This window comes from Primulina huaijiensis, chromosome 6 (genome assembly GCF_012295235.1).
Source record: "Primulina huaijiensis isolate GDHJ02 chromosome 6, ASM1229523v2, whole genome shotgun sequence".
Lineage (NCBI taxonomy): Eukaryota > Viridiplantae > Streptophyta > Magnoliopsida > Lamiales > Gesneriaceae > Primulina > Primulina huaijiensis.
Window position 1 is genome coordinate 20,185,580 of NC_133311.1, and position 27,458 is coordinate 20,213,037.

Consider the following 27,458-nt stretch of genomic DNA (forward strand, 5'->3'; position numbering starts at 1 on the left):
TGACACCGACGATTGCCATTACATGTTGTTTATAATAATATATATTGATATTGATGAAAATCGTGAAGCATGTAGGGAGGCCGGATCGCGTTTGGGAAGCTCTGGTCGGATCTCGAATCTGGAAGCACAAACAATAAACTTAGAAGAGGGTCAGAAGGTTGTTCTAACGCTCAAATCAACGAATAGAAAAATAGAGAGAATAATGCGTATATTTCCGAATGATTGAATGTATGAATGAATAAATAATGACCGGAACCTGATATTAATATGAGAAGAGTCCCTGTATGAGTAAAGTTATTTGACGACTAAAACTCTGATATTTATAGAGTTCTAAATCAGTTGGACTCTGAATTATCAGAATCTTAGATAAGTTTAGATTAAATCTATATGAGTTTTATTTCTGTGGATTACATGTTGATATATCTGAGTGGAGGCTCATTGAGACAAGAGCTCGTTTGACGTGTACTGAGCGAGTCCAAGCTTTCTATGGGAGCTCGGCTTGGGAGGCTGGCCGAGACTTTCTCAATTGCTGTGATAACATATGCTGGTGGTCGTACACGCCTTGCTGATCGACAAGATTGTGGAAGTATGAGAGGTCGGCTGGGATGAGCTCTCGGATGACCTCCTATCGAATCTAGATAAATGAAGCCCAAAGTGGATCCCTATATGACATGATAGATTTGAGCGAATGAGATGCCATCATGATAGACCCTAACCATTAAGATGACATCTCGAAACTATCTGAATATTGAGCATAAATTCTCCCAAAACTATCGAGAGTGGACCGAGCTTCTCTACTGGATATCATATATCACTAATCTTTTTTTTTTTTCCCAACAAATTAAAATCCTTATCGTTTTAATAATAAATAAATAAATTAATTAAATACTGAAAAGCTTGACACGTGCAATCTGAAATGGTAAAAAATATGTGGGTCAGAGGAGTTAAAAAAAAACATCCCCAACAGAGAGCCTCGGTTGAATCGAAAGGTACAAAACTGGAGCACGCACCTAATTTTATTAAATTACAAGACAGTAATTTTATGCTGGAAAAAAAAAAGATGCTAGAAATTTCCTCTTTCCTTTGGTGGGACCCATTGCAGTATAATATAAGGAACAACTGGGTGTCAAATAAGCGGAGGGAGAAGCCTTCAGGTTTTGGTTGAGTGGCAGAACAGGGAAAAGGCTGTAACACAAAACCTATACATACACGCATTTGTACGCTAAACACACCTATATATTTTGTACAATATACAGAAATAACTATAGTCGATCAGATCTTTGGTTTGGATCTCAGTAGCGGCAATTTTTTTTTCGGGAATTTTGTATTTATGGAGAAAACTCGTGAAGGTTTTTGGTCGTGCAGTGCGTGATTTTTTTGATTCTTCGTGAAATAAGTACGATAAAACCTATGCGATAGGCGTACGAGTATTGCGATCCTGCTGCTATCGATTGTCAAGGTTTATTCGTAAGTTGCTCTTCGCTTTTCTTCTATCGTGAATATTCGTGATAGCTTTGGCGTGAATTGGTTTATTGCGATGAACTGTGTGATTTGCATGTTTTATTTTACTGTTTTCAGAAATATTTTTATGGTTTTGGATTAAAACGTCAGGTGAGATCTGGGGAATTTAATGACATTGTTGAAAACTAAGTTTATAGAGGTTTTAGGTGTCGTAGATGGAAGAAATGATTGTTTCCGTGGTCTGATTTGCGGGATAGTTTATGTCCTAAGCTGAGGCAATTTCATCAAATGATTCGTTGTGTCGGTTCAACAGTTGGTTGATACATTTTGACCTGAATATGCGATAAAGTATTTGAGCTCGAAGTTTTCTCATTGTTCTCTCGCTAGTGGACCATGAAATTGGTTATGGAATTGTGGTAGCCAGTTTCAAATGTAAATTTTCCAGATCTGGTGCGATTTCCGTTCAAATTTACTTGTGTTGTTTGTTAGAAGATTTTAAGATTTCTCTATGAATTCATGGGAAATATCTGAGGAAGCAAAGAAAAGAAGGAAAGGGCTTCACGATGGTTGGACACCATGCTTGAACCTATCACGGCATATGCACAAAAAAAAAGTTGGCTTTGTCCCAAAAATTCACATGGTTTAGTATTTGGAATTTGGATTATTCTGCTTCCTTATAAATGATCCTTTCGTGCATTTTATTATTCATGAAAGTATGTACAACTAATCCACTGATATGTTGAAGATGCAGTGCTGCTTTAGTTTTGGTGGTTTCTTTACCAATAATTTTGAACATAGGATCAAGCTTATTTCCCCCTCTACGCCAGCTTCTTCTTTGGAATCCAGCTGACATGTCAGGTGTGTGGTTATTAGCTGCTCTTCTTCATTATTTGAGTTTTTTACGCCATCGTTACTCAGCCATGGTGTTTTAGATTAGAAATGGGCTTCTTAATCACTCCATCCCCAAACATCGATGTTTGATATGTTAGGATTTGAAGTACTGGAAGTAAATGATGAAACCAAGGATCGGAAATCATATTATGAAAATTCGGATGATGAAAGAAGGAGATCGAAAATCGGTTCTCTAAAGAAGAAAGCAATAAATGCTTCAAACAGGCTCACACATTCTCTAAAAAAAAGAGGGAAAAGGAAAGTTGATTTTAGAGTGTCTTCCGTTTCCATTGAGGATGTACGGGACGCAAGAGAGGAGAGTACTGTCTGTGAATTGCGTCAAAACCTCCTTGATAGGGATTTATTACCAGTTAGACATGATGATTACCATACTTTGCTGAGGTGAGTATTTTTGAGTTTCTGGGGATCCCATCCTTTTTGCATGTTTTGATTTTCACTTGAAGGGGTTCAGACCATAGCAATTGTCTGATAAAGAAATCGTATAACATTTATAAACTACAATGTCACAAATTTGTTGTCACTGTTTCTTTCCAATGTAATTGGCAAGTTAATTCTTTGTTGTGGGAGTAATTGCGAAAGAAAAATAAACACAAGTTTTTCAACGTTTCTTTTGATTCATGAAGTTAAATTGACTCTTGAACATGTCGATTTGATGGACGTACTATTTTCTGGCTTTTTTATAATCCTGGAGAAGCTTCCAAGAGGTGGGTGAGATGGTTGTAAGATGGGGTGTCCCTTTCCCGAATTCTAAATTTTTCCCTACCAAGATAATGGATAGACGAAAATTCTTCCTCTCGTCTCCTTCATTTACTGGATTCCTTGCTTGTTTTAGATGCTTATGGATTTATTCTTACTTTACAAATTATGATTTCTAGGTTTTTAAAAGCAAGAGACTTCAACATTGACAAGACAATTAAAATGTGGGAAGAAATGCTTAACTGGAGGAACGAATTTGGAGCTGACACAATACTGGAGGTGAATATATAGCACACAGAAACTAGGAGATGAGAGTTTTAATATTTTTTCCATTCCCCAATGCGATCCTGTGCTTTCCATGCGATCGTTTTGACGCTACGGGACTCTGATTTTTTAACAGACTGTCTTTGTGATCATAGCACTATACTGTCATATATTACCCACAAACTACTGTCTTTCAGGACTTTGAATTCGAGGAGCTGGATGAAGTCTTGCAATATTATCCCCAAGGATATCATGGAGTTGATAGAGAAGGAAGGCCTGTTTACATTGAAAGGCTTGGAAAAGCTCACCCTAGTAAACTAATGCGTATCACGTCAGTTGAACGATACTTAAAATATCATGTTCAGGAATTTGAAAGGGCTCTATATGACAAGTTCCCAGCTTGTTCCATTGCTGAAAAGAGAAGAATATGTTCAACAACCACGATTTTGGACGTCCATGGCCTGGTTTGTTGATTTAACCTTCAATTTTAAAAATTATGATATTAGTTTCTACTTAACTTTGAATTACCCATTTGTCGCCAAAATAGAATTTTGCCTTCAGTTTGTGGGAATGGACCTCTCTACATTTATTTTTATGGTCCGAAAGTTAATTTTTTAGCCTCAGGATTATTTGTCATTGTGATTAGAGTGCTAACCTGTTGTTTCTCCCAAAATGCTGAAATATGTTTTGATCTTCCCAGTAATCTCTTTAGATTTGTTTATGTTAATAATGAAAATGCTTTAACTATAAGGTGATACATTTTAAAATAATTTCATGGATGGTGACTCCAGGGGGTTAAAAATTTCACAAAGACCGCAGCTAATCTATTAGCAGCCATGGCAAAGATTGACAACAGTTACTATCCAGAGGTATTTTTGTTGCTCTGATGTCAATTTTGTTTCAAATCAGAAACAATATTTCAGACATTACTAGTAATCTATTTGATTTGTGTATGCCCGACTATTTGCAGACACTACATCACATGTATATTGTTAATGCTGGAGCAGGATTCAAGAAGGTTCTTTGGCCTGCGGCACAGAAGTTTTTGGATGCTAAAACTATTGGAAAAATCCACGTAAAGGATATGCATAGTTTTTTTAAACATTACTGTCTATTTCCTATTTACTGGAATTCCAATTAACTGCACATATTTGTTCACTTTGCTACAGGTTTTGGACCCTAAATCTACGGGGAAACTACTGGAAATCATCGATCCTAGGTTTACTTGACTCTGTTTCTACCTCATTATGACTTCCAAGAAAAAATATCATGTGCATCTTCTTTTTTCAATTTTTATTTTGTTTACAGCCAGTTGCCTGATTTTTTGGGTGGATCATGCATTTGCAATGTCGAGGGAGGTTGCCTGATGTCTAATAAGGGCCCTTGGAATGATCCTGAAGTTATGAAGGTAGACTTACCCCCCTTGTTCTTGAACTTGTGACTTGCTTTCTTTCACAAGGTCATTGGATGTATCTGTCTATTTCTAGCTTGTATATAATGCAGAAGCATCTGCGTTGAGGCAGATAGCTCAATTAGGAAATGACCAGCAGAAAATTCACTCATGCATTAGGATCCGACCACTGAAGGTAATAAATGCACCAAATTATAATTTGGTTCAAATAAAAACTCCACAAGTTACCAATATTGACTGTCTAATTATCAGGGGAAATGCAGCAATACACGCACATGTGAATCAGGATCATATGTTGAAGATCCTTGTTCTCCATCTAGACAAGGGGGACCTTTGTTCTCGAAAACGGACCCTGTTCATGAAGTAGTGAGTTTGTTATAGGAAACTTATAATGATCAATTTGTTATGATGTTTCCCTGATCTTTACTTTTTTTTTGCTTATTGATCTTTACTTGTTATGCCTGTATATATACGGGGCAGTCAAAAAACTAACCTTGGTCAAACTATTTTTTAGTTTTTTAAAACCAACCCTCTCCAATATAATTCTTTACATTGGGATGGGTTATTTTTTTTTTATATGTTTTTTCGACCAAGCATCTTTTCCAAAATATCCCGTATATACTTGTACCTGCTCCACCCCGTCCTTACCAAATGATGTATAGCACGTTCCTCCTACTCCCTTGTCCAATATTGCTCTGCATTGTCCTTGACTCTTGTGCAGTTGCTTGCATTTTTACTCATGTGAATGAAAAAATATGATTGGTGTAGGCCAGTACATCCGATCCTTGTGTCTACCATAGCTGTGATGACTATTTTAGTTCAGCTGATAAAGACGGTGATCATGAACAAGGAGGGGAAAACAAGTCTTTCAATAGATACGGTGCCAGAAATTCAAATGGCAATGCAAGAGCAAATATTGAAGGTCTGTGTTTTTAAAATATTGTCGTACTGGTTTTGCATTACATGTTATTTGATGAACGATGTTATTGCTTGGACGTTTTTAAACTTGTTTCAGTTGAACGTGCATTTTGGCATAGTTGTTCCATGCTTTCTTCCTTCCAAATTTAACACTATACAATCATTCTGCCTTGATGATGTGAGTGGGTGAATAAATCCAACGTTGATAAAGTTGGTTGATATTTCCATTATTTAAACACATTATTCCATTTGATGCACCAATAAAGTTGGTCGATATTTCCATTATTTAAACACATTATTCCATTTGATGCACCACTTTCTAATTGTTTTAGGTACTTTAGTCATGAATTGGTTGGAGGCTATCCAAGAGAAAATTCTGAAGAGAAGTTTCCGGTATATGACTAGAACATTAATATCCATCATCGTCAATTTCTTTTCGGTTATTCGAAATGTACCCGGTGAATATTGGAGGAGGCAGACCTACATATATCCGTCCCATATGTTGGAAAGTGAACCAGAACCAAATGCCGACCTGTCTGTTGGTGCAGAAGTTGTTAATGAAGAGGATAGGTTCTTTCCATGTGTCCAACGTCTTCAGAGACTGGAAAATTTGTTGGAGCAGCTCGACAAGAAGCCAGCTGAAATTCCACAAGAGAAGGAACAAATGCTTGAACGATCGCTGGATCGCATCAAATCTGTTGAAGTTGACCTCGAAAAGACAAAGCAGGTGAGAATCATGCTTTATTTATTGAAAGATTTTAGGCATGGACGAATTGACCCATTCTTGTGTTTATTTCAGTTATTACAAGCTACAGTGATAAAGCAGCTTGAGATAACCCAGTTGCTGGAGAATATACAGGAAACCAGATTCCACGTAAGTCATTTGCCCAAGCAATGCTAACTTCTTAAATCATTTCTAATCATTCTCGATCCCTGCCCCCCTCCCATCATCACATGTTTAAGGATATATATACATATTTCCATCCTCCTCTTTTGGTAAGTAAAAAATTCTGTGATTGCCAAATAATCTTTAAGCAATTTTGAACTTTCACTTCGCAGCGGCGCAGATTTTTCTGTTAAATGGCGGATGGTCAAGATACGAATTCAACTCCACAACAGGTAGCCATATTTTGGTATTTAGAGCCATTGCTCATTTTCATCGTGAGCACCTGGAAATAGCGGCATCTTACTTTTTTCGCTGTCTGAGGTGTTTTTTCCACAGCGTTGCAAACATCAAATCCTTGCACACATAATCACTTTTATTATAAAAGAATCAATAATTTGTTTTCACTTGCATGCCCTTGGGCCCATCACCCATACACTTGGTAGCGTGTAGTGAACCTAGTTGATGTAAATAAACTCTTGAAATGAGTATAGAAATATTTATTGCGATATAGGCTGAGGTTGAAAGACTTAATTTCAGTTTCTTTTCTTTGATATTGATGGAATCATAATACGCCATTCATTTGTTTGCGTTGACCTAGTGCAATCATGCCTATCTCGGAGTTCTTCAATTCATGTTTGTTGGAATTTTATGCTTTTTTTACCTTCTTCAAGCACGAACTTCAAATAGCTAAATAGTTATTGTCAAACAACGAAAATTAAAGATTAATTTCTGGTTCTATATGTTGCGTACGAAATATAATTATTTGCAAACGTTATCTACTTGGATTAACCGACTCATGTTTTTCTTTAAATATTGATATAATAATATTTAATTATAAATTAAATACTTTATATTTATGTATTTTTAAAAAAATTACAAAGGTTTTATTATAATTAACTATTTATTTAAAAAGATGGCATTTAATATATCAATCACGTGGTGAAATTTAATATATTTTAAATCAAGTAGTTTGACGATATCACGGGAATAAAAAAAAATCATTCATTTTGATATTTTGAGTTTTGTTGATATCGAAAATTCTAGAATGTGTGTATATATATATATATATATATAATATATATATATATAAAAGATGAGTTGATCTGAATATTTATAAAAAAAATAATATTTTTGATATAAAAAATAATGATTTTTTATATTTTAAACGTGGTTATAGATTCATAGAATAAAACTGATCTGTAAGATGGTCTCATAAAAATTTTTGTATATATATATTTCGTAAACGAAATTCGTTATTATTTTGGATTTTACAATCTTGGAATTTCAAGATTAGAAAATTACTCAAATAAATTGTTAGAATTAGTTTATTTCAACCGATTGCCATTTTGCATGCTGGTGTTTCTATCTGTATTATGTCAACTTATGTTAAAATATGAAAATTCACACTATCCAAATATTGGAGAATTAACTCCTGTCTTTCTAATTTGTATAATATAATTTTCGCTTCGTATCAGATTCAGCTCCAACTGATCGGTGCTCTGAATCTGGTAAGATATGAAGTATGTGAAATCATTTTTTGATGATTGTTCTTATAAATTAATTGTTCAATAAAAAAAATTCACAGTTATCTTCTTAAAAAAAATATATAAAAATGTCCCACCTTGAAGGTTTACCCGTTCAAAGTGCGGGGGTAGAATCAACTTCACCCATTTCCGCGTTGAAAACTGGCACCTCGCTGTGTGCTTTCCATGTTATCATACCCGCATATACACCACACCTATATTTAATATATACAGTTACGGCAGGCAGATGCCCAGCTAGATTCATTCCAAACTGTGCCACAATAGGAGATCTGATTCTTAGCATTGGATTACAGCTCCTGGGAGATTTTTTTTTTTTGGGGGTTTTATGTTCAATTTCTAGCTGAAATCTCTGTACTTTTATGTTGATGTCCGTGTATCTGAGTTAGAATCGGTTGAATTGTACTCCGAGGATAATGGGTTCGTTTCAGTTGAATTGTTGTTTGGTTTTAGTTCTATGTTTGTCCCTTTTCACCGCCTTCTCAACTTCTACCTTCATTTCAGGTTCGCGAGTTTCTATCCATCAATCCGGTTTTTCGCGATTTTCTTTTTGTAAGTGCTAATGGTCTGTTTGTTTTTTTGACATTTTTGATGCAGATGGTATATTTGGATCCCAAATTTTGAGTGAGAGGAGGCTTCTTCAGGCAAAGAAACGTAATATTCTGATATTTTCTTGACCTTTTCGCTTCTCTCGTTTTGCGTCTTTTTTATCGTAATATTCTGATCGGAAAGATTTTTGTTGGGTAGTCCTGTCATCACGCCTTCGCACTTGTCAGATCTATCGTAGATTGAGACTATCTGATTGAAATGAAAATCTTGAAGTATGATGCTTAAGTTTTCTTTTCTTTTGTTTTTATCCCAAGATATACAGTGTGTAAAGATCTGAGTACTTCAACTGCTAAATTATTGAACTTAATTTGGAAAAACGAAAGAAAGATGGGCATTGGCCTTTTACTTGTCTGCTTCAATGTTTCAACTAGGATAGAAAAATATCAAGTTGTTTTCAACTTTTCCTTTCAGCTGGAGGCGATACAGTAGTAAATGAGCCTTGGTATTGGACTATTGATAGACGATTGTTTGTGTTAGTGGTCTATGGCATCTAAATATTTTTTGGTTTATTGATTTCATGATTTATAGCGATGCTATCTTGAAATAGTGGTTCGAGTGTCATATATTGGGAGACAAATTGCCTACAACTGTAAGTAGTGTAACAAGGTAATATCTTTTTAAGGACAAAAAGTTTAACTCTTGGCTCGACCGAACAAATCAAATTGTCTCTCTGCCCAAATTACATTAGCCATTTTCTTGCTCCCAAGAATTAATACACGTATAGTTTCCAACAGTTTTTTGGGAGCAGGCTGAATCTTTTATTTTCTAATTAGAGGAAACACTTCACTTTATAGTAGTTCGACGAGACTGAAGAAATTTGGTTCCAGTCAGATTTGGTAATGGCTCGAGTACTAGAATATACTTTCCTTCATTACTTTTGTTTAAGAGATTCTTATCATTCCTGTTAATTTCAGCATAGGGAGCGATCACTGTATTCCGTATTTACAAACTATGGTTTGATTTTTTATTTTTGAAATTATCTATGGTTTGATTTTATCTTAAAGATTAATGACATCGCAAAAGCTCAATATGTCAAAGTTTGAGTCGACTGGTTCTTAATTTCAATAATTTATAATTTATTTCTACAGCTTGCCCTGTGAACTTCGAGTTCCAGAACTACACCATCATCACCAGCAGGTGCAAGGGACCTCAATACCCACCCAACCTATGCTGTTCAGCATTAAAAGACTTTTCCTGTCCATTTGTGGATGATTTGAATGACTTATCGAATGACTGTGCTTCTACCATGTTCAGCTATATCAATCTTTACGGAAAGTACCCACCAGGTCTATTTGCCAGTGAGTGCCGAGAAGGGAAGCTGGGCCTTGAATGCCCTGCATTACCACCGTCAGCTGCACTGTCAGATAAATCTGGTAATTCAAGCGGCAGTGGGAGGATTTCTGAACTTTTGCCAATGCTGATTCTTGTAGTTGCTTCCCTTGTGTTGTCAATGCAGCTCATTTAAAGAAGTTTCCACGTGTGCTTAGTTCTCTCGTGACTTCATTCGATATTTTTCTTTGTAAAGATTTCGCTTATGACTTCCACATTTCGTTGTCTCCAGTATTCATTTTAGCGAAGAGAAAATGCGATGTATGTTTATTGTTCTATGTGAAATTATGAGAAGAAATTGATTTTTCGCGAGTGTTTGGCTCCGATGATTCATCTCACGTGTAGTTGCTATATGATTTATGATTGTTTGATCTTTGTTTGCTGTTATAATATTCATGCATGGATTGATGAAAAAGATCGGATTAAGTTCATGCTTGATGTTTTTATGTGAACTTTTAATGGATTGATTGTTTTTTTCATTTTAAACATACATACAATATCATCTTTAAATAATTCTTACTATATTTTTAGATTTTAAAGCAATTAAAAATACTATGAATGGTAAGATGAGATGGGCCGCGGGAGGAAATACTTCTTGAGGGAGAGTTAAAAAAAGATATATATAAATTTGTTTTTTTCAGATCATAATTTTTTTGGTTATTTAATTGACATACAAGAGAACTTCACCGGATCATAATATTTTCGGTTTTTCTATTACTATTATTAAGAATCTCTATAATAAAGACAAAATAGTGTCATTGTCTGTTTTTGGCTTTTTCTATTTTACCTATGATACAATATTACACTTTTGTTTTTATTTTTTTTAATTTCAACAAACAATTTTGTTTTATTTTTTTAAATTACAACAATTCAAATAATATTTTAGTCATTCGATAATTTATCAAATTTCACTTTAGTCCCCTCGATAATTATAAAAAAAAACCGTGTCAAATAGCTAGTGTGAATGAATCTGCCGGTCTTATAAATTTTGTTAAGCAAAAAATGGACCCGTTTGGGATCGGGAGATTTGAACCCGACGTGAATCGAACACGCAACCTTCTGATCTGGAGTCAGACGCGCTACCATTGCGCCACGGATCCCATGGTGACAACTTCCTTCGATTTAATTAATAAGAAAATAAATCAAAATCCTGAATCCAAGTCTTAACTATCTCTGATCCATTAGCGACCAATAGCACAAAGCCAGGTCACCGTACAAAATCTCTTTCTCCCCTCATTGCGTTTACCTCCACAAATCTCTTCCCAACATATAAGCCTTATCATTATCTTTTCTCTCATCCAATTTTCATTGAAATTTCAAGAGAGGCTTCGATAGCTCCTCCCAGCATGGCCTCCACACTCTTCTCAACTCCAACCTTCCAAGGTCTAAGAACCCTCAACAAGCCCACAGACTTCAAGCCCACCTCCGCCTCCTCCTTCTACCGCCCTCTCACCACCAAGAAACGCAGCTGTAGCCTCACCGTCAAGGCGGAGCTCAACCCATCTATAGTCATCAGCTTGAGCACCGGCCTCTCTCTTTTCTTGGGTAGGTTCGTGTTCTTCTCCTTCCAGAGGGAAAACGTGGCCAAACAGGTGCCGGAGCAGAACGGGATCTCCCACTTCGAGGCCGGCGATGAACGTGCCAAGGAATACGTCAGCCTTCTCAAATCCAACGACCCTGTTGGATTCAACATCGTTGATGTTCTTGCGTGGGGTTCTCTTGGACACATTGTGGCTTACTACATTCTTGCCACTTCTTCCAATGGATATGATCCCAGTTTCTTCTAGGAAAAAGGGCCTGCTTATTTAACTCTTGAACCTGTATTAATGTATATCTGACAATCTATTTTACTGGGATTTTGTGTTTGCTTGAATTTTTATGGTTTAGCCGTATAATTTTGATATAATCGATATGTTTATTATATGTACACGGTATTGGTGTGAATTTTCTTATACCTTAATTTTCGGTACGGTATACAGAATATAATTTTCGGTACGATACGGTACGGTATAACACCCCTAAATATATTTATTTTACAAAATCGACTTTTAGAATGCTAAAATAGTAATTATTGATAATATTTGTTATCGTTCGTTCTTTCTTCCACTTGAAGATCCCAAATTTTCGTGTTCCCTCAAAGGAAACCAAAGAAAATATCATTTGAAAAGCGGGAGTATAATTTTACAGTTTTATTTATACTCGATTTTTTATAATGATTTTTTTGTTGTTTTATTAGAAAATTGAAATGTATTTTGTAATTTACAAGTGTTGGGTTGGATTCAAGTGTTTGGGTCGGGTGGAGCTGAGTTTCATCATTGTTAGATGTTTTGTCGAGTTGTATCATGTTGGGTCGGATATTGCTTCAGTTTTATAATAGGTTTTGGGTCGAGTTTGATCGTGTTGGGTCGAGTTTCGTCATGTTGGATCGAGTAACATCATGTTTGGTTGGATTTTATCATTTTGGGTCGTGTTGCCTTATGTTGGGTGTCACAGTCCAGCTCACTTGTAAGGCGAAATCCCAAATCGTTAAACAACGGGAGAGATGATGAGCATTTAAATGAGTGTGTAACGATCCTTTGTGACGCGTTTTAAAGCCGTGAGGCCTCGGGCCAAAAGCGGACAATATCACAAGTGGGCTGGGTCGTGACATTGGGTCACATATCATCCCGTTCGGTCGGGTTTCATCATGTTGTGTCACATCTTATCATGTTTGGTCAAGTTCCATCATGCTGAGTTGGTTTTTTTTATGTGAAGCCTAAATCCATCTTCCTTATATATGGTGGGATAAATTTTAGAGCAATTGAGGTCGGTGAGCAAACAATACTTCAAAAACAAAAAACTGACATGTATCTTGCGATACATCATCCAAAATTCATCACTCGCACTATCATGGATGTGTATATTCATTAAAAATTACAATTTGATTCAAATCTAATTAAATCACCGAATTGGGTTTGTTGGGCCAACTGCTCCAACTCATTTTCATTCAAAAATGAACGTATTTTATTAGATGTAATTAGTTCACACGATATCTCAATATCTTCTCTTCCAACTCAATCTCGAAAAATTTCCTCTTCATTATTCTCGATGTAATTAGTTCACAGTGGACTCAATAATGGTGTTTCGTGGAGGTGAAGACAAACCACATATAATGTTTATTCTGGAATACGATAAATTTAAAGAATGAGAAGAAATCGGGAAGACTCAATAACGATCCAATAAACTGACGGTTGGTTGAAATTTAAACATTTTTCAATGTTTTGAATAAATTAAGTTTTAAATGTTATTTTGATTAAATTATGTTTTAATTGTCTGTAATTATACTGTTATGATTAAATTGAGTTTTAATAATTACGAATAAAATGGTAAAATACAGGGGAAGTTGGTGAAAAATCCCTAACCAAAACATTTATTTGGGTTCACTCCCTACCCACAAAATTGTGGTACTATGTCATACAAATTGTGGTACACTTCATGTGGAAATGTGGTACACTTCATGTGAAAATGTTGTACTAAAAAAGTAACAGGGACTGAACACAAAAAAAAACGACGGCTGGGGAGTTAAGTCCAATTTCCCGTAAAATACACACCCTTCTTTCTTTTTTGAATTAATATTTATGGGAGTCCGATTTCATCATTTCCCATATATATAATCAACCTTTGAGATTTTGCCTGAACAATTCAAGGGTGAAAAAAATTCGAAGTCGCGGTGCATTATTACAGTGAAAATCTTGGGAAAATCCAATTAACTCTTGAGAACTCCTAATGGGAAAGGATTAGTTTTTGCTTGATGCATATTTTTACCTCTTGTACTAAAATGCCAAACGACCCGCCTCGTACAAAGTACACTTCTTACCCCAAGCCAGAAGCAGAGTATCAAGAAATCCTTCATAACCCAGATTTTTTCTTGCAAAAGCTCAAGGCTTTTCACGTTTTTTATGGTACCAAATTCAGGTAATTGGGCTTCCAGTTGTGTTATTTGCGATTAAGTACTCAAAATTTTTTTTCCTGGGTGTCTTGTTCACACTTCTTTCTGTTGGTTTCCCGATTTATGAATTGAAGTTCTTGAATGCTCTGGCCATGAGGAGATTGATGGTTTTAGTTGAATTAAAGCTTGATTCTTGGAAAAAATATATACCTAATTTCGTTTGAGAAGGACAAGCTCGTCCTGGGTCGGCCTGGATTTTGGCCTCTGGTTGTCTGATTTGCGAATGCATGTTACTCGGACGCTGCTAGAATTGCCGAATATATTGAATTGATGGTATTTTAGTGTTGACTGTTGTCTTTGATTGGGTTTGAAACTTGTCAATTTTATTGGTTTTCGATTTGGTCATTTTTGGGAAGTTTATATCATGCGCGCTCATGGCGAAACACACAACACTGATGTTTATGGTCATGGTAGATATTTCAGTTGGTATTAAAGGCCACTGCATTTATTAGTAAAAGAGTAATTAAATGTATCAAACAATTGTAATTCTTTGAAGGGAGATCTACTGATTTTGCTTAAGATTTTTTTGTCATTGGTCGGAAATTTTTTTGTGCATCGGAAGTTCTGAACTTTTTACTTCATTGGCCAAATATAGCTCGTTCTCATTGTAAATTGCTTTCAAAAGTTGATTTATAAGTTATTTTCTTCAGAGGATTTAGCTGTGCAGAAGTTCGGAATCACCAGTTGTTTGTTTATGTCAAATATGCTATGATTCATCTCCAGCATTTATGTTGAAGCTCTTAGGCCTTGTCATTTTGCCTTGAGGACTCGGTTGTCAGACCTCTTTTCAACATTACCATAGTTGGTCCTTACATGTAGTAGTAGTTATGAATTATGATATTATCATACTTTAGCTATGAAAACACAAGAGCTGCTAGTTCTTGAACAAAAACCTGACTGATTGTTTAATAAAGATTAGTTTTTGATACCACATTCTTCATGTTTAAATTGTCTCTTGGATAAGGAAAGTCAAAATGGAGGAATAACAGCCTACAGTTGTTGATTAGACTTTAGGTTCGTTGCATAGGTATTTGATCATGAAATGATAGTGCAAATGATGTCGAGTTATGTTGTCATACTTCTTGTTTCATTTTTTTGTGCCGTAGCCCCCTCTTTTCCTAATGAATATTTCACTCCACCCTCACAGAATTGCTGTCATATGAACTCTGGAGAATATTAGGCATACAGGAAATTATCAAATATATCTATATTTATTCTTTTGCTGTTAGGGTCCCGACAATAGGAGGAAATCATTTAGATTTACATCAGCTTTTTGTGGAGGTAACCTCTCGAGGTGGAATTGAAAAGGTACACTTTCTTCTTTTTTTAAAATTAGCATTTACAACACTGTACTGTCAGCCTTCACTTTTCCAGTAACTGTTTTGATTTGTATATTATATTTGTCTATTTTAACTAAAAATAAGTATCGTGTGTACAGAAAATATTATTGATAGTTTTTTTCTCAATAATGGACAAATACTACCTTTTCATGTTTCATTTCGTTTTTCCTAGATAGATGATTTTTGAAATGCTAAACAGTAATGAAACATGAGACAGTGAAAGGGAAAAATTAAGATATGGTTCGTGGAGATTGATATTAGATTCTGTTTGTGATTTACAGTTAATTTTTTCCAGTGTCAAGGCCAAATCAATCTAAATAGGTTGGAAATTTCTCATCTTGTGTCCTTATTCATCTCAAAATTGTCAAAATGGAAAGGTAGGAAGTACCTTTCACTGGATCTGATCGAACATCTTATGCTGTTCCATGATAGTTCTCATTGATGTTTTCCTCTCTTCATTTTCTTGTGAATTTTCAACATCTAATGGCTGAAATGCTACAGGTGTTGAGAGATCGTAGATGGAAGGAAGTCATTGGAGCCTTCAAGTTCCCATCTTCTATTACTAGTGCATCGTTTGTGTTAAGAAAATATTATCTGTCGCTGCTCTATCATTTTGAGCAAGTTTATTACTTCCGAAAAGAAGAACCATCCATCACAGAAGCTGGTAGCTTGACCACCTCACTTTGATTTATGTACACATGTAATTTAAGTTTTTACGTGGTGGTAAACTACTAATTTTTCATTCTTTCTGTTAACTATTCAAGCGAGCTCAAATGGAAGTGGATCACCATTGCCATATGGTGTTGATGGTGCTGCCTTTGATCAATTTTCGGGTGAGGGTGCTGTTATAACCTTATGTAGGGCTTTTCTTTCGTTGCTTTTGTGGTCACAAATGAAGTATTTTACTGTCTTTTTTATATGTTACTCAACATGCTTGTGTGTGTTATTGTTGAATTTTGAAATATTAGAAATAGAATGAAGAAAGCACGCAAGAAACACAACATTTATGTGGTTTGGTACTTGCATCCACGACACAATGTCTCACGATCTGAAAATTTACTAGTATCTTTGTTTAGATACCGTTGTCACTTTTTTATATCGGTGAAAAGACTTTTAGATAAATATGATTGGAAATCTTTCTTAGAACTTGCAATCAAAATCTTATCAATCAATCACCCTGATCTAAATACTATCAAATAAAATTCTAGAAAATATCTTTTTGATCTCTTAACACTTGAGCTCATATAATATGCAGCAAGTCCTGAACTGGAGGATGGCATGTTAGTCAATGGAACAATTGATGGGAAATTTGACGACGGATATTTAGTTTCAGTCCATTTAGGACCTGAGGAATTGAAAGGTGTCCTTTACCACACCCATGTGGCACCTACCATGTCCCTGAGTGTTAGCTCTTCTGTTCACCCGTCTCACCATTCACGGAAAAAGCATAATCACCAAGTAAGGGGTCCAGGTCAGCCTAAGCGAAATAGAAGTGGCTATACTTTCTTTTTCGAGGAGCAGTATCATCGACTTCAACCACTATACCAAGGAAAAGAAAGAGGCATCAGCAAAAAAATTGGTCAGTTATGGAGCAGACTTTCCGACACTGAAAAACAGGTATGTATACATTTTAGGATGTAGGAAAGTTATATTGTGTATCCCTAAATCTAAATTGCCTCATTTAGTAGCTTATGTAGACCCTAAATTAGGAATAACTTGTTTGAAAAGGTCCACTTTTACTGAAAAGTAGAGGGGCCTTGTGGTTCTACCATACCAGACCCTTGCACATTTCGGATACAAACTCACCAAATCCCACATTAGCTATACGAGGGAAGTGTGAGGCTTTAGCATTTTGTCCAATCTGCTAAGAGATCAATAATCTATCTTGGTTCTTACAGTTATGCTTCTTGTTTTGCATGTAAACAAATCTCTCCACTTTTCTGTTGAAATGCATCCTTTTTATTAGCCAGTTGCTTTCTGTAATTGTTTTTGGGCTACAGCGGAATTTATATGTTTGCATCTTTAAAACGTTTTTTTTGGGGACTGTTGTTTCTTTTGTGGGTAAATTAAATGAATATTACCTGAGCTTAGGCTTAAACGCTGTCTGTTAAATCTCCGATATTATACATCATCACTCTCTCCCCCCATCCCAAATAAAAAATTGTAATGAACCATAATGTCCGAAGACAACTTTGTGACCAAGACACAAAAGAAAAACTCTATTTTCAACTCAAACTCTGTATTGAATGTGTGCAGGTATATCAGGACATGGGACGGAGAGACAAGGAAAGATACCAAGCTGAAATGTCGGATTACAAATCGTCCCACCATCTTCAATTTCCTCAATAGGCTTACGTTTGTTTCTTGAAATGTTGTTGAAAGATATCGCTTTCTCTGTCTATGCTACCCCATCAAACTGCGTTATTGTTATCATATTATTATTGGTCATTGGTTTTTCTTTGCCTTTTTCTCGGTTCGTAGCAAGGATGACTGAAAGAAATTCCCATTTAAGAGAGAACAAAACTGGCGGGGGCATGAGTTGGCTAGGAAGATGATGATTTTGTAAGATATCTTCAAAACCGTTGGTTTTACGCAAATTTTTTTTCGATGTTATCCTGCTTGACACCACCATTGAAACTCGAATCAATATTTTTACGAGCTTGCGAGCATGTTTACCATGCATCGTGTTCATGAGTTCCTAGGAACGTTGCCAGTGCTCACGCTATACACCCGAATTTTTTTTTGTGATCGTGTATATAGAAATTAAACATCTTTGATTAAACCATTAGTATACATCAATACGTGCATCGTATAATTATACATATTTGAANTATATTTTAAAATTAAAATTTTAATCATGTTTTATCGAAGTGTTACGTGAAGTTGAATACATGTAATTGTATGAATACATGAGTTTTGGAATAAAACTTTAAAGAGTTTTGGAGTAAAATCTTAAAATAGATGAGATATTCTTAAAATTTTAATCATATTTGCTCTCATTCCCTTGCAGTTGTCCAACTCCTTTCATGTAATTGTATGAATACATGAATTTTGGAATAAAATTGAATAATGTTTAAGTTATGATTCATCCGAAAGAGTGAAAAGTGCTTGCTTGATTTTAAACAATTAATTTAAAGCGTGAAATTATCTACACTATTGATATGTTCGTGAAGTTTTATTATAATATGCGTGTGTCAGCCCCTCTATTATTTACTGGAATTAGTAAACCATATAATGAAATTATAAGTTAGAAATAAGTTAAATAAGTACAATTATTTTTATATCTCAAATGGAAGTAATTTCATTGTAAGAAAAACATAAGTTTTAACTAACATCTATGTAGGCTACAAAAAATTTCTACTCAAGGATTTTTAATATTACACGAATATTTTAAAAAAAAGTTAATATAAACTTTTCTTTACAACGTTTTCAATATCTTGTAAAGTAAAGTCTATAATCACTTTTTAAAACATCTGCAAACACTACCTAATTATCATCCCCCGACTTCACTCGAAACAAGCACACAGAAGTATGGAAATTACCAAGACTTCAAGACCCGCCATTTACTCAATTCTGACCACATGTAACGCCAGATTAAAGGTCGCACTGCTTCGCGAGAACTGTTGCTCCATGACTATGAAGAACTAATCCAAAATGACATTTAGAAGCAGATAAAAAATGAAACTATCAGTCAAAGAACTTACAAGGAGCTAAAGTTTTTGCACCAACACGGGCTGGGTTTCCACGAACTGAAAAAAGGGTAAAATTCCTCTGGACCTAAAAGGTATGAACAGCAGTTTGCCTTGGGAAATTACCAACCTTGTTTCTCTTACAACATTTCTAGGCTAAACTAGAGACAAGAAATTATGAGATACAATCCCATGTTCGAGTTATCAATTATTACCAACTATTTCTCAACCTATTATGAGCAGGAATAAAGTCATATTAAAGATGATATACTTCAACATCTTCATACCGCATCGAGTACAAACAAGTTAATAAACGAGAAGTGACAGGAACTTATTGAAAAGCAGCAGGATGCACAAATGCTCAAAATGGTTTTCCATAATCTTGTGTTGGCTGCTCCCAGTTCCTCAGAAAGCCTACAATAAGATTGAAAAAATAGTCTGAGAGAGGAGATGCAATGAAATCACACATTGGTTTGTTCAAGCAGCACATTTGCGACTATGAGATAACCCCAAGTACCATCCCTTCCAAAGCAGAAAAATAATTGTTCAACGTGTGCTAAATCAAATCAAAACCACAGTATAGATATAATACAGCATGGAAGTAACTGAGGGGGACAGATATAAATTGTACCAGCCAAGAAATTACAAAAGAGACATAACTTGGAATTGAAGGTGAAAAATTTGTTCGTTCATTTTTGCAGGTAATATTCTTTACTTCCCAAAGGGTCTATTTAGACGAGGAAAGGCAGCAAAGACCAATCTCCAAAGTAGTCTCATTACCTCTAACCTTTTGTCTTATAAAAGGCAAATTCAGCTTCCGGTTACCAATACATCTATGTCAACACAAAACAAGTTTCTAACAGAATGTTTACTTTGAAATATATAGGAACGGAAATGTGAAGAAAAAACTAACAAGATTTTAAACATTGATATCAACCCCTTAACTTGGGGTGGGTCAGAAGTAGGGCTTAAACAATCGAGCTGATTCGCGAACTTTTCGAGCCACCACGATAAATATTTAATTTGTATTCGAATTCGAATTTAATGAACTCGAACATGTTCGAACTTTTCTTCGAGCCGAACTCAAGCCAAAATTATTTTGTTCGATAGTTCGCGAGCCTTAATTTTTTATTGAGATAATATAATTATATATTAAATATATATACATTTCGAACTTTCGAACCTTTATTGTCGAACATTACTATCTGAACAATAATTCAAATATCTCGCGAATAAGTTCGAAGATTTCGAGCCGAACTCGAATTCTAACTTTCTTTCGAGTCTAACTTGAGCAAAAAAATTTAAAAAATGCGAGCTTCGGATCAAGCTCAAATATAATTAATTCGAGCCGAATTCGAGCCTTAAATTTTTACTAATTCGGCTCGATTCGGTTCATTTACACTCCTAATCGGAAGGGGTCATGTGTGGGCTCTTCATGAATTGGATGGTCAGTATAGTGAGAATGTATGTTTAATATCAAGTAAATTTGATACACAGGGAAATGGAAGTTTGTAAACTTTTCCAAATACTTTCCCTTGAATAACAACAAAGAAATTTTATGCACTTATAGGACATCAGTCCTTATTAACAAAAAAGCCTAAAATATGAAGGTGTTACAAGTAAAAGCTCATTAACAACAAAAGACCTGTTCAACTCACAACAAAAGAGAAGCAATGAACATTGATTATATAACTTTCGAAGTAAATCGCTAAACTGAAGTTTAAAGCATACTGATTGGTATTTCTCCAAGGGACATATAAATTGAGTCATCATCGCCAAGAATTCCCTGCAACAGATTTAAACATTAAAACCATCCATGGTTACCAACGGTATGCTTCATTAGTAATTTATTTAGGTCGAACAAAAATAATGTAGATATATAAGAGGTATCACGTAGCATATGCAATGCTGATCATGACGAGCCATAAATGAATACTCTGACAATTGGTAACTTTTTACTTAGGAACAGGACAATAATACCTCGCCATTAGGAATGCCCATCTCACTGTGCAAAGAATTTAAGTCGGCCGGTACAGAAGAACTGTGTGGACTGTGGTTTCCCAGCAAATCTGAGAACATAAGCCCATAACCATCCTGAACGTCAGGAATCTCATTAGCGTTTTGTAAATTATTAGGAAAGCCATCCAGGTCGGTAAATACAGAATCCGCGCTGCATAATTGAGATATAATAGATTCAGAAGAAAAATTCCAATGAACAAGCAGAATAATTTGGTGTGAAGCTAGGTATCGACACCAAATAAAAAAGAAAAATGAAAAACAAACTGACTAAAAAACCAAATGCACAATGAAGGTAAGGGAAGTTGGGATGAAATAATGTTTAATTGTGGAGTTTTTTCGCTTGCAACTGTATATGTATGTATGTATGCAGTAGAACATGTCTACTACATGTCTACAGTACACACCTTTTCTCAGGATGACCAAAGATATTGTCTTCTTGCCCAGAATCAGTTTCCAGATCAATAATCTCTATGTTACTATTATTCACCCCAAGTGTAGCATTTTTATTAGGCACATTGGAGCTGTTATTCATGGACAAACCAAAATCGACAGCTGCTGCTTCTTTTCCACTTTCAATAACAGAAGGAAAAAGCAAAACCCGTTCTGCATTATCATTTTCACCAGCGTCACAAGTTCCACTAAGATTAAGGTCACAAGTCTTAAATCCTGTGAACTCACATGATTCATCTTGACTTTTGGGAAATGGTGAAACATTAAAACTCTTCTGATCAGGAGATAAAACTGATTGTGTACTCCGTGAAATTCTTGGCTCTACTGAAGTTGGCTGATTTTCGATTGAACTTGAAAGAGGTAGGCAGCCATTAGCTTCGGTATCTATTAAAGAACAATTTCTGAGTTTTTTAAAATCCTCCTTACCACTGGTGTAATCATCTATTGGTCTTTTAAAACCCATATCCATACACATTGAAGTGGAACAGCCGACAACAGACAGCCCCTCATCAAGTAGTTCTTTTTGCTCTTTAAACACAGATTGTCCCTGGAAATATGTGGGCCCTGATTGTCCAGACCTTGTCATGTATGCAGCCGGCTGCTCTTTATCCGTGCCTGTAGCTTTCTGAACATCAGAATCAAGGCTATCTAGTTCGTGAATTTTAGAAGATGAAACATTTCCAGTAGAACTTTCATCAGGAACATCTACAACCTGAACTTCGGAAACTCCAGAAAGTTCTCTTTCAGTGATTTTATCATCTTCATTCATGGGATCCTGACCACCCTTTGAACCCTTCACTTTCAACGAAGAACGAGCTTTAGTGGGAATTCGTGGAAATTTGAAGTGCTTCATTAAATCAACATTGCCCTTACTCGGTAACGTGTCACCCCGTTCACAATCTGTGATCTCATTCTCATTCTGCAATATTTCAAAATCATTAACAATCCTTTTTTTGTTAACAACCTCAGCCCCTGCATCAGATTTATTAGCATCATCAGACTCTTTTGTGGCATCCACCTTGGCATCAGCTGATAGAAACTTTTCTGTAATAGAAGAGCTCGCTTTTGCCCCTGCATCTTCCATTGAATTGTGCTCCTCAAACTCAGATGGCAGATTACCCGCAGCATCACCTTCTTGAACTACTTCACCCAGAGAAAAAGTCTGCATTCTGCCATGGCCATCTACATGGACAGGCTGATCAACATGCTGTCCAGAGGAAGCATCACTCTCAGCCCCTATTCTAAGAAGATCTCTACTCATTCTTCTCCTCTCTCTCATAGAGTTCCTTGAACCATCCATGGAATTGTCATCAACAGAATTCCTTCTCCTGGTGGGACCTATTTCAAGAGCAGCATTTCCTAAATGTGTGTTGTCTGGTGCACGGCCATCCATTGGAATATGCACACCTACCTCATGTGGCCTAAAAACATGAAGTCGATCTATTTGGTTCTTCAAGCCACCATTCTTCAATTTCCCCGAGAGTGCATTTGGTGGCAGCACACCCTTAGCCACCAAATACTCAGCAGCTAACCTACCAGCTTCCATGAAAATGTCAATCTCGTAAGAAGGAAGCGGCGGAGGTTGAAACTGCCTAGAGTGACCACCACGTCCAAAGCCGCCACGATTGTAGTTCCTATGCTCGGAGCTATACGTCCGATGGCCTCTCATTGAACCTTCGGGCGACATTCTGGATGTAAAAGCCTGACCTCTCATACCCAAAGAATTAGACCAGTACCCATTCCCTGGTCCATTCCGATGCCTCACGTGCATATTTCAGAATTCCAGTTATATATTATCCAGATACAGAGATATATTGAGATAAACAGCTGAAAAACCTCTGCAAAATATATTTTCCAGCCACTGATGCTTCTCCAATTCACCTTCAATAAAACATTCCAAACCTCAGGATCACATTCCATATTTTTAACCCTATAAATACAAGTTTGACCAATAAAATAGAAGATAAAACATCACCAGATACCTGGACAGAAAGATATGCCCAATTCTCATTTCTTTGTTATGTCCGGAGTCTTAACATATAATAACATCCATAATTACTTTTTCTACCTTTAAGAATATAATAAGAATTACAGGTAGCAAAGAAACTGAACGGCAATTAATATTACTAGCATTATTGCAGTATTTCAATGAAATAATGTGAAATAGATATTTTTTAGTTATGTCTTTCATATTTTGAATGATTTCTACCAAGACCCAACAAAATTTAACCTTTTTTACATTACTTGAATGGCTGAAAAAAATAATGTCAACTCCAACGCCATCTAATTCAGATAGAAGATCTGTGAGAAGCGAGAATAAATAACCAAAATTTCACATCAACTTGCTGATCTGGCGAGTTATGAACCAAGAAATTTCAAATTCGGTACGTCAGTGGGGTTTACCTTAGAGTTGAGTGAAGTCGAAGCCAAATTTTTAAGGGTTTCGGTCTTTCAGAATCAGATCCAGTTCTCAATTCTCATCATCAGCCATTCAATAGTGATCCGTCATCAAAAAAGGTTCATTCCCCGGCTAAAATATTGTGCACAGATTTCGAATTTTAATCCAATTATAGAGATCCAAGAATGGTCCAGGAATCGCATACAGTCTGAAACACTGCGTAATTACATATAACTTTGTGAATATTCCTCGATGAAAAGGGATTACAAATCAATGAGAAAGTCGGTGGTAAAATTTGCAACTTTAGGCATACAACTGATTCCTCATTCTAGGGATATCATTGAATGAATCACGGTACAGATGCTTAATGGGGCGGGTTGATCCACAAACGATCCGGTTTCAAACCCAATTCCCTCTATGTTAGACTTCTGACTTATTCAAAAATTAAACAAAAAAAATATCCATATAATATTTAATTGATTAAGAATTATTTATTATTATTTTCCTTGTAAAAAAATTATAGTTGTTTTTGACACCATCATCTATAATCTTATACAGGTTAGTTCGACCCGACCCTAATTGGGATATAAATCTAAGACAACGTCTAGCTAATATATTATTTTTTTCATGTGATACAACGCATGCATTAGACAATAATAACATTTATTGGATTTGAAATTTCATGATACAATTGGACGGTTAAATTTTGTCATATTGAATTGGAAAACATAATTTTATGGATAGAGATTTTTTTAAGGGTAAGTATCTTGTGCGACGGTCTCACGAATCTTTATCCGTGAGACGGGTCAATCCTACCGATATTCACAATAAAAAATATTTTTTCATGGATGACCCAAATAAGAGATTCGTCTCACAAAATACGACCCGTGAGACCGTTTCACACAAGTTTTTGTTTTTTTTTAATGTGCAATTTTTTTTTTAGAATAATGAAAATTAATTATTGAGTTTTCATTTTAATACGTTTTACTTTTAATGTAATATATAGCATGAAATGTGTATATTTTTAAAAGAAAACTTCGTGTTTTGGGAGAATTATAGATATTAGCAGAACGTAGAAGTGTCATCGAAGTTCTACACTTCGCTGCTCGATTGATCTCCATCCTCCTCCTGTGGTTCATTAGAAGAAGGATTCTCTGAAACAAACAGTAGAATGAATCATAAGCCGACAAGATGAGTTTGTTCTATTGGGCTGGTGACTTTGATAAATTTGCCATCAGAGACAGCTTACCATCATCGCTAAAGTAAACTTTGGAGGGTTCAGAGAAAGGAAGAATGACAGAAATAAATCCAATCCAGTTGAGCAGCCATGATCAAATGATTCACATCACAAAACGAAACTCAAGAAGAGTAAAGTTGTCTACAATTACACTAAATAAAATAAACAATATATAAAACACTCGCTCTGCACCACGAAGAATAAAATATTCACTTCTTTCCTATTAGTAAACCAGCAAAATCCGCCAAAAAAATTGATAAATCGGAGCTGTGAAAAGGCTAACAATTGCGAACAATTAAAGCCAAAAGTAAAGTAACAATATTTTTAAGTCCAAGATGGTTATGCAATATTTTAAAGTTCATTCACTCTACGACAGATGATTATATATCATTTAAAAGACTCAATCTTTTCTTCACAAATCACAATATTCATATAACAAATGGAGACAAAGCAACAATATGATCTCAAATCATAAACCCGTCAAGATCTAACGATTGGGAAACATCATAAACAAGTGAAAACAACAAACATGCATCAACCCCCCTCCTGTCAATTCATCTCTGTCTGTCACCCTTTCTGATCATGACCCATAATTTTTACCCATCCATCTACAAAATGGCTCAGCAGTTAGATATAAGATCCATGCATGATAAAATAATTTGACAAGAACGCAAGGGTAGGGAAGTAAATATATGACAGTAAAGGGAACCTGATTTGATGCATTTATCTGGAACCTGCACTTAACAAATATCAATTCAATCCACATTATTTATTCATAATTAACCAAAAAAAATGTTCATCGAAGCCGAGTACAACACAACCACCTCCTTAGTTTTTTTTTATGTATAAATTCTTAATTTAAATACTGAAATACCCATCTTATTGACTATTTTGTATATATATGAAATTAGACGTTTTTTTTCTCTTAGATAATCCGAGTATCTGACATTCAATCAACTCCAATAAAACGAAAAGAGAATAAACTTCAGCCCATTAAGATTGTTAAATAAATAAATCAATCAATAAATTCGGCCCATTAATTCAGAAGGCCTGTCATAACATCTTACCATTCCACCTTAATGGGCTTACTATTGTGGCCCAACTAAGATTTGACTAGATCGATTATATTGATTGGGATGTTAGCATATAATAAGTAAATAAATATATAAATGCAAATTACGGCTTTGGCGTGGACCCCCTTTATTTGAACTTATTGCCCATGGTCGTCTGTCATAATGAAGTAAATGAATCGAATCGAATATGACGCAAATTTGAATGCTAGAATTTGTCTCGAAGTAGTTCTATTCGAATTCGAACTCGATTCGAAAATCAAAAATTTTAAAACTTTTGGCTCGAATTCGGTTTGCTTAAAGCTTGACTTCGAGTTCGACTTAAANTGCCGGGGCCTCATGTCTCCCGGACTTAAAATATGGTGCCGGGGCCTCATGTCTCCCGGACTTTCAAGATTTTGCTTTTCCTGCTGTATTAATTTTATTAAAAACCAAATCACTAACCTGGAAATACTGAATCTGAATTCATTTCCGATAGAGTGAAACTTCTCTGGTTGAGCTAAATTAGGTGACTAATATAGCTGTATGCTACTAAGTACATAGCAAATGCTCTTCATGCCAATCCGGGATAGCTGCTGAGCTTTGAGCCCATATGAAATCCACATATAAGATCTGAGTGCCGAGCTGGTCGGACTTGTATGTTTGCCAAACAGAGTTGGGCTTATTTTTGAATGGAAACCATATCTACGCCTTGAGCTCAAATTCCCACAGACGGCGCCAATGATGCGATCCGGGTGAAATGGACGAGCCGGGTCGAATGCTCCACCGGATCTGCTATCAAGATAATGAAGGGAATAAGAGCAAGGAGACATATCTCTGTAATACGACTTCAGCTGTAACCTGTACACAAGGAGATGAACTCGTGAATGGGCGCCGGAGGGGTGTCCGGCGTGGCCACTCCGATGCTTAAGTCAGCAGGGTACTCAAGCGATAAAACCAATGTAGTCAAGTGATGACTGTGTGATATTGGTGTGTATGAATGAATTCTAAATGTGAAGATGAAACCTGGTATTTATAGTAGGGGATGCATTGATGACCTCGATCTGCGTCCTACCTACTAATTATAGTAGGACGGCTACATTCTGTCATGTCAAATCACACACTAGTCACATCCCGCCTGTCTGACTTTGTCAACCACTTGGATTAGTGTCAGAGATAGGACGGTCGCCCACATCCAATTCTGCTAGTGTACTCGAGTGCGGTGCTCATATCGAGGTGGCCCGGTTAGAATGCCTACCGG

At 35.8% G+C, this 27,458-nt stretch overlaps 5 protein-coding genes and 1 non-coding gene across 9 annotated transcripts; 4 read left to right on the plus strand and 2 right to left on the minus strand.

Moving 5' to 3' along the window:
• Positions 1–1,113: 1,113 nt before the first annotated feature.
• Positions 1,114–7,127, plus strand: LOC140978092 (phosphatidylinositol/phosphatidylcholine transfer protein SFH13-like). Its single transcript, XM_073442875.1, has 15 exons — positions 1,114–1,467; positions 2,213–2,319; positions 2,451–2,754; positions 3,249–3,348; positions 3,531–3,797; positions 4,125–4,202; positions 4,304–4,408; positions 4,503–4,552; positions 4,642–4,741; positions 4,821–4,919; positions 4,997–5,110; positions 5,513–5,666; positions 5,995–6,389; positions 6,462–6,536; positions 6,722–7,127. The coding sequence occupies exons 2-15, from the start codon at positions 2,313–2,315 to the stop codon at positions 6,740–6,742; spliced, it is 1,869 nt and encodes a 622-aa protein (XP_073298976.1). The 5' UTR covers positions 1,114–1,467; positions 2,213–2,312; the 3' UTR covers positions 6,743–7,127.
• Positions 7,128–8,173: 1,046 nt separating this feature from the next.
• On the plus strand, positions 8,174–10,337 carry LOC140978093 (GPI-anchored protein LLG1). Its single transcript, XM_073442876.1, has 3 exons — positions 8,174–8,593; positions 8,687–8,743; positions 9,787–10,337. The coding sequence occupies exons 1-3, from the start codon at positions 8,506–8,508 to the stop codon at positions 10,161–10,163; spliced, it is 522 nt and encodes a 173-aa protein (XP_073298977.1). The 5' UTR covers positions 8,174–8,505; the 3' UTR covers positions 10,164–10,337.
• Positions 10,338–11,055: 718 nt separating this feature from the next.
• On the minus strand, positions 11,056–11,127 carry TRNAW-CCA (transfer RNA tryptophan (anticodon CCA)). The gene has a single exon. It is a non-coding gene; the product is annotated as a tRNA-Trp (tRNA).
• Positions 11,128–11,373: 246 nt separating this feature from the next.
• LOC140979173 (photosystem I reaction center subunit V, chloroplastic-like) lies at positions 11,374–11,814 on the plus strand. Its single transcript, XM_073444508.1, has one exon. It carries the CDS (start codon positions 11,374–11,376, stop codon positions 11,812–11,814), a length of 441 nt encoding a protein of 146 aa, XP_073300609.1.
• A 1,875-nt stretch (positions 11,815–13,689) lies between these two features.
• LOC140978096 (high mobility group B protein 10-like) lies at positions 13,690–17,809 on the plus strand. The gene is made up of 6 exons (XM_073442879.1): positions 13,690–13,981; positions 15,245–15,323; positions 15,857–16,019; positions 16,120–16,188; positions 16,611–16,972; positions 17,612–17,809. The coding sequence occupies exons 1-6, from the start codon at positions 13,818–13,820 to the stop codon at positions 17,702–17,704; spliced, it is 930 nt and encodes a 309-aa protein (XP_073298980.1). The 5' UTR covers positions 13,690–13,817; the 3' UTR covers positions 17,705–17,809.
• Positions 17,810–18,949: 1,140 nt separating this feature from the next.
• LOC140978097 (uncharacterized protein At4g26450-like) lies at positions 18,950–24,246 on the minus strand. Of its 4 annotated transcripts, none has more exons than XM_073442881.1 (6): positions 23,917–24,244; positions 23,496–23,544; positions 21,468–23,394; positions 21,025–21,214; positions 20,776–20,830; positions 18,950–19,458 (listed from the first exon to the last, which is right to left on the minus strand). In XM_073442881.1, exons 3-6 carry the CDS (start codon positions 23,282–23,284, stop codon positions 19,406–19,408), a joined length of 2,115 nt encoding a protein of 704 aa, XP_073298982.1. In that variant the 5' UTR covers positions 23,285–23,394; positions 23,496–23,544; positions 23,917–24,244; the 3' UTR covers positions 18,950–19,405. The 4 variants fall into 4 exon arrangements, 3 of the variants coding, with proteins under 3 accessions (XP_073298982.1, XP_073298983.1, XP_073298981.1); XM_073442882.1 differs by having other exon boundaries at positions 23,496–23,581; XR_012175519.1 differs by lacking the exon at positions 23,496–23,544 and having other exon boundaries at positions 21,025–21,138; positions 23,917–24,246.
• Between the last annotated feature and the right edge of the window lie 3,212 nt (positions 24,247–27,458).

What these genes read in the sequence shown, in the direction of transcription:
- LOC140978092 (XM_073442875.1), top strand. An exon ending in GAGCTGACACAATACTGGAG is followed by an intron (nt 3,349 to 3,530) that starts GTGAATATATAG and finishes ACTGTCTTTCAG; the next exon opens with GACTTTGAATTCGAGGAGCT. An exon ending in ATGATCCTGAAGTTATGAAG is followed by an intron (nt 4,742 to 4,820) that starts GTAGACTTACCC and finishes GTCTATTTCTAG; the next exon opens with CTTGTATATAATGCAGAAGC.
- LOC140978093 (XM_073442876.1), top strand. Translation starts at nt 8,506, where the DNA reads ATGGGTTCGTTTCAGTTGAATTGTTGTTTGGTTTTAGTTCTATGTTTG. An exon ending in AACTTCTACCTTCATTTCAG is followed by an intron (nt 8,594 to 8,686) that starts GTTCGCGAGTTT and finishes TTTTTGATGCAG; the next exon opens with ATGGTATATTTGGATCCCAA. An exon ending in GCTTCTTCAGGCAAAGAAAC is followed by an intron (nt 8,744 to 9,786) that starts GTAATATTCTGA and finishes TTATTTCTACAG; the next exon opens with CTTGCCCTGTGAACTTCGAG.
- LOC140979173 (XM_073444508.1), top strand. Translation starts at nt 11,374, where the DNA reads ATGGCCTCCACACTCTTCTCAACTCCAACCTTCCAAGGTCTAAGAACC.
- LOC140978096 (XM_073442879.1), top strand. Translation starts at nt 13,818, where the DNA reads ATGCATATTTTTACCTCTTGTACTAAAATGCCAAACGACCCGCCTCGT. An exon ending in TTTTATGGTACCAAATTCAG is followed by an intron (nt 13,982 to 15,244) that starts GTAATTGGGCTT and finishes TTTTGCTGTTAG; the next exon opens with GGTCCCGACAATAGGAGGAA. An exon ending in CTCGAGGTGGAATTGAAAAG is followed by an intron (nt 15,324 to 15,856) that starts GTACACTTTCTT and finishes GAAATGCTACAG; the next exon opens with GTGTTGAGAGATCGTAGATG.
- LOC140978097 (XM_073442881.1), bottom strand. Translation starts at nt 23,284, where the DNA reads ATGCACGTGAGGCATCGGAATGGACCAGGGAATGGGTACTGGTCTAAT. An exon ending in TTTGGTCATCCTGAGAAAAG is followed by an intron (nt 21,215 to 21,467) that starts GTGTGTACTGTA and finishes TCAATTATGCAG; the next exon opens with CGCGGATTCTGTATTTACCG. An exon ending in TGGGCATTCCTAATGGCGAG is followed by an intron (nt 20,831 to 21,024) that starts GTATTATTGTCC and finishes AATCTGTTGCAG; the next exon opens with GGAATTCTTGGCGATGATGA.